The sequence below is a fragment of the Acyrthosiphon pisum genome, chromosome A1 (assembly GCF_005508785.2).
Source record: "Acyrthosiphon pisum isolate AL4f chromosome A1, pea_aphid_22Mar2018_4r6ur, whole genome shotgun sequence".
Lineage (NCBI taxonomy): Eukaryota > Metazoa > Arthropoda > Insecta > Hemiptera > Aphididae > Acyrthosiphon > Acyrthosiphon pisum.
The window spans coordinates 24,647,049-24,659,541 of NC_042494.1; the positions used below are offsets into that span (position 1 = coordinate 24,647,049).

General features: G+C 31.2%; 1 protein-coding gene across 1 annotated transcript; it reads left to right on the forward strand.

Annotated features, from left to right (window-relative positions):
* The first annotated feature begins 6,686 nt into the window (after positions 1 to 6,686).
* LOC107882251 lies at positions 6,687 to 8,238 on the forward strand. Its single transcript, XM_016800337.2, has 3 exons — positions 6,687 to 7,533; positions 7,612 to 7,734; positions 8,044 to 8,238. The coding sequence occupies exons 1-3, from the start codon at positions 7,483 to 7,485 to the stop codon at positions 8,230 to 8,232; spliced, it is 363 nt and encodes a 120-aa protein (XP_016655826.1). The 5' UTR covers positions 6,687 to 7,482; the 3' UTR covers positions 8,233 to 8,238.
* The last annotated feature ends 4,255 nt before the right edge of the window (positions 8,239 to 12,493 follow it).

The following is a 12,493-nucleotide window of genomic DNA, read 5'->3' on the forward strand; positions in this document are numbered from 1 at the left end:
ATATAATTTTTCTTATATAATAATTAAATTTCTACTAAGTATTTGAAATTTTTGTAATTTATAAACTTAACCTAGTACCTAATAAGTAATAATTATGTAGTTTACAATCTTTGCTACCTACTTCAATGATTGATTAATCTGTGAAATAGAAATACGCACAATATTAAAGCACATGGATACGAAATTCAAAAACGGAATAACCACCAATTATTTTATCTTTGGTTTTTAATAAATTCTATATTATGATAAAGAACGAAAAAGGTATTATATGCACCTAATTTCATTATTATATCTATAACTTTCGTCATAACGTTCCAGTCTTTCATAAGTGTATAGGGCGTGTTAGAGAGGTACATCGGTACCATTTTATTATTTTTCATAATTTTTATTATTATTTATTGACAAATTATACTTTAGTAGCTTTAGGAGGGCCGTATATTTTATAGTCGATTTTTAAGCCTATTCTTATCTTTTACTTTTAAAAGTAATTCTTAAAAAAATATAAGCATTTATAAAAACGTTTGAGCCAAACTTTTTCAAGTTATAAGTACCTAACTATTTTTGTATGTGCTTTTACCTAAATATTTTTTTATTCATACGTAAATTACTTCTAAGGCTTTTCTACCTATTTAAATTGTTGTTAAGTTTCTGTTGACTGAACCTTTAGCGTTTAAGGTTCAACAGTTGGAGAAAGGAGACCGGTTCTGTGTTCTTTCGTTTGATGAAATGGAAATTAGCTGCGAAGAATCATATGATAAGAACCAAGGTAAATGTTATGGAAAGATTACTCTTGGTAACACTAATAAACATGGAAATAAACTTTTATTCGTGTTGCTACGTAGTGTAAAGAATAATTGGAAACAAGTAATTGGTGCTCATATTACAGATGGGACCCTTGCACCTGAATTAACCTAGCAGTTTATTTATAATTGCATAGTTTTGTAAAACAGCTGGTTTAAAAGTTGTTTCACTATCATCTGATATAAGAAATGAAAACAGATCATTATGGAAAGAGTTAGGTGTAAAAATTCAAAAAACTGGTATTCGTCAGAATTATTTTACTTATGATGGTAATAATGTGTTTATTATGCCAGACGTATGTCATTTGATTAAAAATTAAAAATTTACTGCATTAAGGAGCTCAATAAAATTACTTAAAGAATACTGTGAAGCAGAAGGTCTACCTACAGAATATGTGCATTGTAAGTTTGTGGCAGACTTAAGGAATATTGAACAATGGAAGGATTCAAATAAAGATGAAGAACTTCGTTTACTGCATCATTTAAAAAGAGGTCATATAGCCAAATAATTTTCAAAAAATGAATGTTGGGTCAGCAGTCCAATTTTTCTCTTTGAAAACTGCAGGTTCCATGGAAACTGCTGTTAACTGTAAATTGTTACCTAAAGATGGGCTAACCACTGCTCGTTTTATTAGATTGATCCATGAATGGTTTTCTGTAACATCGAGTATGTTACGGAAAACATTAATAACAAAAAGAAACAAAAACAAAAAACATGATTTCCTTCAAAAACGTATTAGTTTAGTTGAACAGACTGAGTTTAGATTAAATGGATGGAAACCTCTAAATGTTGGTCTCATCATGTCTTCAGTATCAATTATTGAAACAAGTGAGTTATTGTTTTGTAACGGATTTTATTTTATATTGTGCCATCGTTTCACCCAAAATGCAGTCGAAAACCGTTTTTCTCAAATGCGCCGTAAAGCAGGACAAACTACAAATGCAATTCAATGCCTCCGTACCCTCAAAATGATACATACGTCACAGTACATTTCTGATGTAAAACGCAGTAGTTACTTGGACGACAGTGATGAATTTTTATTAAGGCATTTTAAAAAGGTCCTGAGAACTTCAACAGTACATCTATTGATATACTTCACCCAACATATAATATTAAACCAGTAGAATTATTAGCTTACGTTGAGAACATTTCAAAGCCATTAAAAATTCTCCCTGAATATTATATGAATATTGTATTTCATTTGGCTGGCAGTGCCACAAATGCAATATTAAAAGTATCTTGTAATGAATGTTATACGTTCACGTGTAACACCACAGAAACTGAAAATCTTCCAGAAAAATACAAGTTTTACACAAAACCATTAAATAAAGGAGGATTGAAAGAACCTTGTATCAATACAGTACTTATAATTTTCAATGGTGAATTAGTCTATACAAAATATAAAACCCTCTTTTTACATAACTCTAATTTTAATATTGCAGATGGAATAAGTAACAACATTAAAATTAACTACCCACTCTGTGAAAAATATTGCAATGTCAAACATAAGCTTATAAAACATTATTTTACTATCAGGTCTTATGCAACTTGTAATTTATCTGTTTTTAAAAAACAAAAAAAGATATACGGAACAGCAACAGAAAAGAAGAAAAAAATTAAAAAATAATTTTAAGCTAATTCATTGTTTTTATTTTATAGAACATAATATTGGTATTTTATTTAATGAAGAATATTTTATTTTTAAAAATAAATAAACAGTTACAATTGCATAATTTGAAATATGTAAAAAATATTATCAAATAAAAATTATTATTTTAAATACTTATAAGAATTTTAAAACATCAATAGGTTATTTTTTAAATAAAATACAATAATATGAGTCTGAACAAAAAAAATAATACAGTGAATTCCTTTTAAGTACCTACTAGCAGTGTTGGGTAAATTACTTTTAAAAGGTAATTTTGTTACATTTGTGTTAATTTATTGTGTTACGCTACCCATGTAAGGTTCTAATTTAAAAATTACTAGGTTATCAATATTAATCATTATATGTTATTATATTATGTATGTTATCATTATCATTATACGGTTGCTGTGGGCAACACTGCGCAGTGCGCACAGCTAGTTAGTTAGTTCCCGACGCCGACGTAGAGAACATCTCATTTCCATTTTTGTTAATAAATAATTTACTATAAACGATAAATAGTCTTTTATTTATTTACATGGCACTGTGGAAAACTGAAACGCGTTTTATTGTATTTTTTTAGTATCGTTTAACGTAAATTTACGTAATAGTGCGTTTTCCGATTTACATTTGAAATCTGACTTGCTTACGTTGCACGTGGATTTCAAATCGTCATATTCTACATTTCTACCCTTTTTCAAGTTTGAGGTTAACTGTAACCAACACTCAAGTGAAGCCGTTAACAATTTCAGTACGTACACTGATAACGTCGTCTTATAAATTGCGCATAGATAATAGATCTCCTATTATCTACGATATTGTGATTAACTGATAAATTACGTATCAATTATCAGTATTGTCATAAATATTAATACAATTCGTTAAATCCTTAATCATGAGTGCTCCAGACTCAACAGAAAGGACAATATTAAAGTCAATCAAGATCGAGGAAATTAGAGAAGAATTATCATTTCGATTATTATCTAATACAGGTCAAAAAGAAGAACTTGTTGATATTCTGCTTAGCCACAATGAGCGAGTAGTAGCTGACGGAATACAAGCAAACCTTATTGCCGCTAGAAAAAAACGAAACGAAGATGCTCAAAAAATTATTGAATTACAGAATACTATCGCCACGATGAGCTTATCCCAAAACAACCAACCAGCCAATGAAAATGTTTTGGAACTCTTACTCCGATTATCTCAATCACAACAAGCAATCGCCGACAAATTAGCATTAAATTCGCAACATCAAGTACAAATATTCTCCACTAACGACACTGCCAAAGTAATCTCTCTATTTTCTGGAAAAAAAATCGAAAATGTCTGCGACTGGATTAAAGAAGTTGAACGCATTTCAGTACACGCACACTGGACTCCATCTCTCACCTTAGTCAACGCCACTTCACGATTAGCAGGATCAGCCTTAAACTGGCATAAAGTATCTGGTCGCTCTTTTGGCGGATGGTATACTTGGAAAGAAGGCATTATAGACAGATTCAAAGTTAAGATGTCTCTTTCTGAATTTATACAATTCCAAGCTAAACGTACACTACGCTCTAATGAATCGATTGCAGATTACATTTACGACAAGGATGCTATTATAGACAAATCTCTATTTCCGCTACAACAGTCTGACAGAGTTTCTTTAATTTTACAAGGGATAACTAGACACGAATGGGCAATTCCATTGACAACAGCAATGTGCACTTCTGTCAAGGACAGATCATGTGTTACGTTACTTAGAAGGTGTTTTGTTCCAGAAAACATGACCATATTTCCATGGCAAGATGGATCATATGCGACACCTGAGGGTAAATGCACACCAAGTGGTTGGATAAGTCTCAGAATACAAGTCGGAAGCATTGATTATGTTATGCCAAAAGTAGGTTTATGTGATAAATTACCAATTGCGATGATTCTAGGTCGTGATTGGCAAAAAGCAGTACAGGCAACAATTACTATCGAACCAAATGGTGCTGTATGTATAACAACACCATCGTCTATTCAAGAATTCGGTTGTGTAAAATCCAAAACTGCATTTGTTGGATGTGTTGTACAATCCAGATTCAACAACAGACCACTTGTTACCAAAATATCAGATATAGAAACCACAAAGTAGATCAACCATTTCTCAATCAAGTCCAAACCCAGAAACTTGAATCTTTAATCAACTCATATGAGGACATTTTTTCAACACCTGAAGCTGAACTTGGAGAATTTCCTGACATTGAGATGGAGATTTCATTGATCAACGATAAGCCTATTAAATGCAAGCCCTATAAAGCAACTGATCCAGACAGAACATTCATGAGAAATCAAGTAGAAAAATGGATATCACAAGGAGTGTGTCGCATGTCAACATCGCCTTATGCAGCACCTGCCTTCGTTGTAGATCAGCCATTTCATGAGTCAACCCCAAAACGATTGGTTGTTGACTACTCAAGAACTATAAATCTAATTACAGTAAAAGACCCATTTCCAATAGACCAAATGGATTTGATGATCAGTAAAATAGCTGGTAAAAAATTCAAATCACTGGTAGATATCAAACATGCTTTTAACAATTTTAAAATTAAAGAAAATGATATTTTTAAAACTGCTGCAGTGACTCCTGACTACCATATTGAATTTTGTAGAGTTATATTTGGACTTGCTAACGCACCAGCTCTTTTTGCTAGAGCAATTTCTATTGCTTATGGCGATTTACTAAAATTAGGACTGGCAAAGTATTATGACGATTTAGCAGCAGGACATGATTCATTTGAAGACCTCCTGAATTTTCTACAATTACTTTTTGAAACCACAAGGAAACACAGTCTCAAATTTACTAAAAACAAGTGCACTTTTCCTGCACAGGAAATAAAGGTTTTAGGCAGAATATTAGACGAGAAAGGAGACAGGCCAGACCCTGAACGTGTCCAAGCAGTCACAAGGTACCAAACAGTAAGTACTCTTCAGGAACTTAGAAGTTTTTTAGGATTTGCCAATGCATTAAGAAGGTATATAAATCACTTTGCATCAATTGCAAGACCCCTAACCAATATATTGAAAAACAAACCAGTATCAAGTAAGAAATCTTCTAATTACAAAATTAAATTATCAGATGACGAACATCATGCTTTTGTTAAGTTGAAATCAGCAATTACTTCTAACCCAGTTCTTGCAGCCTTTCGTCAAAACGTGCAAACTACAGTAGAAACTGACGCAAGTCATGAAGGATTAGGTGCTTGTCTCTCCCAAATACATGATGGATCTACATGTATAATAGAATATGCAAGCAGATCCCTTAAAGATCCAGAAAAACGTTACCATAGCAATGAGCTAGAAGTTACAGCAGTACACTGGGCTATAATTGAAAAATTTCGCCTATATTTGGTCGGTCAAACCTTTAAACTCATAACTGATAATTATTCCACAGCATACATAGTCAACAAAGCAAAGCTTAACAGAAAGTTTGCCAGATATGTTGTTGACTTGGCAGCATTCGACTTTGAACCTATCTACAGAGCTGGAAAACTCAACATTATTGCAGACCATCTCTCAAGATACCCTCAGCCTGTAAACGATGAAAATCAGTGTTGTTTGGCTATCATCAATTCTCAAAATGATAAATTAGTACAAGCCCAACAAGCTGACTCCTTCTGCCAACAAATCAACAAAAAACTTAAGAGTACAAATAACACGGTTCATATTCTACAAATAAAACGTATGTATAAATATGAAAACAATATCTTAGTTCATGTTAATATAGAAAACGGTTGTGAAGTAAGTAAAATTGTCATTCCATTTTCTTATCGCAACACAGTTTTACAACATTGTCATGACAAAACAGGTCATTTCGATATTAAGAAAACTTTATCTAGGATTAAAGCACGCTATTGGTGGAGTTCCATGAGACAAGACTGTTCCCTCTAAGTAGTATAAAATAGGGTATTCAGACCGCACACCTTACCGCCCTTACCGCCCTTCCCACCCTACCACCTTACCACCCTACCACCCTCCCACCCTACCACCCTCACACCCTCCGCACCCTCAGCAGCCTATCGTTCACGTGTGTGACGTTGTTATCAGTAAGTGTAACCTTATCAGTAACCACTCCTCATCAGTGATAACGATTATTCGTAACGTGTGCAGTGTATAAATCTCTTTATCAGTAATTAACTCCTACTATCAGCATCTGCTGCTGTAGATTTATTCAAAAATCATGAAATTCATGAAATAAACGCTTTTTGTTAAATATCAGAAATATATACTGCATATCACTATTGTTACTACGGTGTAGGTTTTTTTGAATTATCACTATTTACGAAATAAACGTAAATCGTAAAATATCAGAAATATCTACTGTGTAGCATAGAGTAATATAAAGAGGGCCTTACATATCTCAGCTGCAGAAGAAAGTGAAGCGCAAAAGGTATATGATTGCCAGTTTAAGTGGATAGTACACAAAAAGTATTGTACAATATATGGTAAAACGATTCACCTGTAATGCCGTTATCTTTTGTACATTTGTTATCTCGTGTGTTGTTTCCCTCTAATATGCCATGAGTTCTTAACTTCATTATTTTTGTTTACTGTTTAGTATCTTTTTTCTATGGTTTAGACTTTAGACGGTGCTATACACTTATACCCATGCCGTATGATCGTTCAGTAATTCAGTATTACTCAATACTCTTTACTTTCGTTATTGCTTTTATTTTGCAACTTGCTTTTACTGTTTTATTTATTTTTGCTGGTAATTAAAAATGCCTAGTTGTCTAGTTTGTGGAACAACGAACAATGCCAAAGCTAAATCGGCTAATATAACTTTTCATAGGTATGTTATCTTGTGAAATGAAATCTTTATTTTCAATTTTTTTTTTTAGAAGTGATTATGATAGACTTTTACTTTGACTATTTATTACAGATTTTCGCTTAAAGACACTTACAAGAATAAATGGTACAATTTTTTGGGAGAAAATGGCATACTACCTGATAAAGTATCAAAGACAAGTTTAGTTTGTTCAGCACATTTTGACGATTCATTTTTTGTAATGGAAAAGGAACATGCTATTCCAACTAAAATTATCAACAGAATAAAATGTGTAAGTGTGCATTTTGAGTAGATTAAAACAAAACAAAGTAACTCCATAACGGGATCTAATCTACATTTATTATTTTAGGCTAAACAACAATACTCAGAAACTGTAACCAACTTGCCTGTAATTAAAACTTTTTTTACTAGTTCTGCTAGCGATTCAGTTGACAATATTGCTTCTTTAAATGTTACCAGAACTTTAGTAAAGGTGAGTCATAATTAATAATAATTTACAATACACAATAGAATATAATAAATTACAAAATATACTACCTAATACTAATAAAACATAAAGCAATTGGGTATGTTTTATAATTTAAATTTCAGATAAATGAAAATTGCTTTAAGTTTTATTAATATTATTTTAAAAAGGTATAAGTAAAATTTTCTTCAATTCATACAATTTATCTATCAAACTAACAGTCACCATATTTGATCATTGTTAATATTATATTTCTGTTAAAATGTTTATTTGTTGCTTATCAAGTCTCAAAATTTTTTATGTTATTATTTTTAGTGTCCTTTGAGCAATATAGAGGTAGACGGAGTATCTTTGTTGGAACCAGTTCAATCAAGTTCTAGTGAAGAAGAAGGAGTACTACCATTAGACAATTCTTCTGTATCAATGATGATTTGTGAAACAATCACACCCAATAAAAATATCTCTGTAATATTAAAAATTATAATACAATTGTACATACATTAATCATAAAATTACAATATATTTGTTTATTTATAATTTTTTTTTTTGAATGTACATCACTCATCCACAATGTCCATAGACACCGAGATAGTTCCAGATGACACTCCACGCAAAATCGCATTGAAAAAAAATCTTCGCCAACTATCACATGAAGTCACTATCAAAAATATTAAAATGAAAACCCTTCAGCAAAAAATAAGGCGCCAAAGTAAAAGAATTTCATCTATGAAGAATATAATTTCCGAGCTTCAAAAACAAAATTTAATTGACGAGGAAGCCAGTTATACCCTGTCTGAGTCTTTTGGTAAGCATAAAGATTTGATAACAAATTGGACAAAAAAAAAATTAGGTAAAAAAGTTCTAAAGAAATATAGTGCCACCATTCGTCAATTTGCTTTATCATTACATTTTTTACTGCTAAAGCATAATCGTATGTAAGACAGCAGTTTGACACGATTTTGCCTCATAGTAGAACTCTTAGTAAATGGTACAGAAACGTGAATACTGAACCAGGTTTTACTGAAGAGTCGTTAAAGATGCTAACACTTAAAGTAAATAATTCACCCCATCCTATTTTATTAGCTTTGTCTATGGATGAAATGGCTATAAGACAACACCTGGAATATGATGGTACTAAGTATTATGGAAGGGTTGATATGGGAAATGATATGGATAATGATAATTTAAACACAGCTAAACAATGTTTAGTTTTTATGGCAGTCTCGGTAAATGATAATTGGAAGTTACCAATTGGTTATTTTGTAGTGGATGCTTTAAAAAGTGCACAAAAAGTTGAACTAGTTCGCCACGCATTAAATGTATTGAACAGTACTGGTGTAAAAGTCTTGAGCTTAACATTTGATGGTTGTTCTAGTAATATTAGTGCAGCTCAACTTTTAGGTTGTAATTATGTTTTGAGTGCATTAGATACATATTTTTCTTCTGGCTTTGAAAGTAATCCAAAAATTGTAACCCTTTTTGATCCTGCACATATGATCAAATTGGTTCGTAATGCTTTTGGTGAAAAGAAGGTCTTTAGAGATAGTACAAATAATGAAATAAAATTTGAATATGTCCGACAATTGTGTTATTTGCAAGAGAAGGAAGGATGACATCTTGCTAATTAACTGCGAAAACAGCATCTTCTTTATTTTAAACAAAAGATGAAAGTGAAGCTTCCCACCCAACTCCTTAGTCAGTCAGTAGCAGATGCATTGACATTTTGCAAAGATAGCCTCAAACTAAAAGAGTTTTCTAATGCAGGTGCTACCATACAATTTATCGAACTCTTTAATACTGCCTTTGACATATTAAACTCAAAATCTATCAACTGTGTAGGATTTAAAAAAGCACTATGTGAAGAAAACATTCAAGAAGTTAGATTGTTCACAGAAAAAATTACAACATATATTAAAGGTCTTAAAATTCAAGATAGACCAGGAGTTCTTACACCCGTACTTGAATCACAACGAAAAATTGGGTTTCTTGGATTTATAGTCAGTTTAAATAGTATTTTACAGCTATATACTTCGTTTGTGGAAACTGATGTCTTACAACATATGAAAATTTATAAATTTAGCCAAGATCACGTAGAACTGTTTTTCGGTAGTATAAGGGCCCACGGTGGGCATAACAATAATCCGACAGTGAGGCAGTTTCGTTCAGCATACCAAAAATTAGTTATCAGAACAAATGATATACCAAGTTTTAATACTGGTAATTGTATACCACTTGAAGAGATAGATATTCTTCACTACTCCAGTTCAGACCCAGTTACTGTTTTAAATAACAATTCTTCAGGTTGCAGTTTTGATCCAATTGATGAAGAAAATGAACAAGATATTTCTGCATTTATAATGGACCATGATTATATTGGAAGTCACAGTTCATACTCTTTTAGTAATTTTTCAAAAGAAATCATTGTTTATATTTCAGGATTTGTAGTTCATAAATTGACCAATGTACTGAAATGTGATGTTTGCAAACATGCATTGTGTGCTGCCGAAAAAGAATGTTTTATAAATTCGTTGATAACATTAAAAAATAAGGGAGGCATTCATGGTGGACTTATTTATCCAAGCGAAGATGTCATAGATGTTTGTTTCATTACAGAAAACATTTTGAGAACATATGATTATACTTCTAAAGCTGTAAATAAATTACAAGTTCAAACCGATGTCCTTAAACATTTTGTATTTAATTCAAATATATTTAAATCATTAAAAAATCATAGTACTGAAAACAGAAGTCCATTAGCCGACCATACAACTCTTTTAATAAAATCTATATCTTCTACTTATATAAATATAAAAATAAATTACAGTTTAAAAAAACACAATGAAACCCCTTCTGTTCGGATGTGGTTTAATAAACTTACTCTTTTTAAAGGACAATAATTTAGTTTTTGTTTATTATTATTGCATAGTCTCTCCGCCCATTTATTTAATAACTTATAACTTGTGTATTCTGTATATAGTTTAATAAACTAAATATTTTTAAATGACAATAATTGAATTTATAGTTTATTATTTACTATTACTGTTATTGTATTTTCAGGATTAAATGCTACACCACTGTGAAAATAACAGAATCAATCGCCTGTTTTGTAAAGTATTTGAGTAAAAGTATTCTATGAAAAAGTTATACTATGTACTGAAGTGCAATAAATTATTTATTATAGATTAATACATGTGTCAACTGTAAATACAAAATTCTAATAAAAAAAATATAGCTCCAGCTCCTCTCTCCTCAGACATAATTTTTTTAAATATAAATATTATATACTAAATAACAAATAAAGAAAATATAAACTTCTTTTCACATTGTCATTTTATATATTAAATAATCAATAATTTATTCATCACATTGATTACCTATAGGTACCTACTATCATGACCACATTTTTAGTAAAGTATTATATTTTATTATAATTGTATTTGTGTGAAAAAAAATGTTTGGCCCCCCCCCCCCCAGATTTCTTTGCTCTGGATCCGTGCCTGTTACGAGACTGTCAATCGTACACCAAAAGAGCAAAACTATTATAAGCTATTATATATTATAACTAGTGCCCCGATTTTTATGCAAAAATTATTGCTAAATATGCACATATGTATACATTTAAAAATTCAAAAATATGTAAAAAAAAAATGCAATGAAGTCACGAAATGTGATTTCATTTTATCGTACACTTTGTGACAACATAATTTTTTTCCACTAGATAGGCAACACTGGCAAACATACACCTTTTCCGCTTCACTTTTTTTTTCGAACGGCATCTCTATATTACTCTATGCTGTGTAGCAACATTTTTACTACGGTGTAGGTTTTTTTGAAACGTTCAAATAATCGTATATATCCATTGAATAGATGACTATTATCCCTTTGTTATCGATACGACCTTGTACTATACCAGCTGCCGTTGTTAACAGTGTTCAGTGTGTCACAGTTACTTGTACACGTTCTATGCGTTTGCTCCCTTCGTTTTTTTTTCAGCATTTATTATTTGCTTGACATTATTTAAAATATAATCAATTATTATTATTATCACTCTGTGTTTTTAATTTTTAAACATTTTTTTTTCTCTCTCGTAATTACCTACCAATATGTTTAAATGCGTGCAGTGTCCGTTGGTTTTTAGACGAAAAGGCAGTTTGGTTAGACATGAAATAACTCATACCAGTATACGTTTTCCGTGTACCGTATGTACATCGACATTCAACTATAAATCGCATGTCAATAGACATCTGAAAAATATTCATGGTATGTATTAATAATATAAAAGTTTTATTTCTATCTTATACAATATTAATTTATTTTTATTATTTTTTTTTATTCAATATTAATTTATTTTTCCCAAGGTATTGTCAACATTCGAACCCATTTGAGACCGATACCAGCTACACCCATCATCACTCAACCTGCTCCAGCTCAACAGGTCCAGTTTGCGCCGCAAATATTTGTCCCCGATGTCCCGGCCGGTGGATCGAATGCGATATCCGACGACGACATGTGTATGAAAGCAATGGACGAATTTGAGGATACAGGTTAGTTTTATTTAATTTATCAGAATCAATTCGATTTTTAAAAGGCCCGCTGATTTTATTTTATCCGCCGTGGATTATTTTTTTTTAAATACGTAACGTTCAATTAGATTTATTAATCGAATACAAGTTAAACAGATTTTTAAAATACATGTCGTTAGATTTTATTTTTCAGTCACGGGTTGATTAGATTTTTAATAGATTAGTCAATTTATTATTTTCAT

Bases quoted from the DNA above. Each gene is read 5' to 3' on its own strand.
- LOC107882251 (XM_016800337.2), top strand. From the start codon at position 7,483: ATGGAAAAGGAACATGCTATTCCAACTAAAATTATCAACAGAATAAAA. The intron at 7,534-7,611 runs GTAAGTGTGCAT...TTATTATTTTAG, and splicing joins TTATCAACAGAATAAAATGT to GCTAAACAACAATACTCAGA. The intron at 7,735-8,043 runs GTGAGTCATAAT...TATTATTTTTAG, and splicing joins TTACCAGAACTTTAGTAAAG to TGTCCTTTGAGCAATATAGA.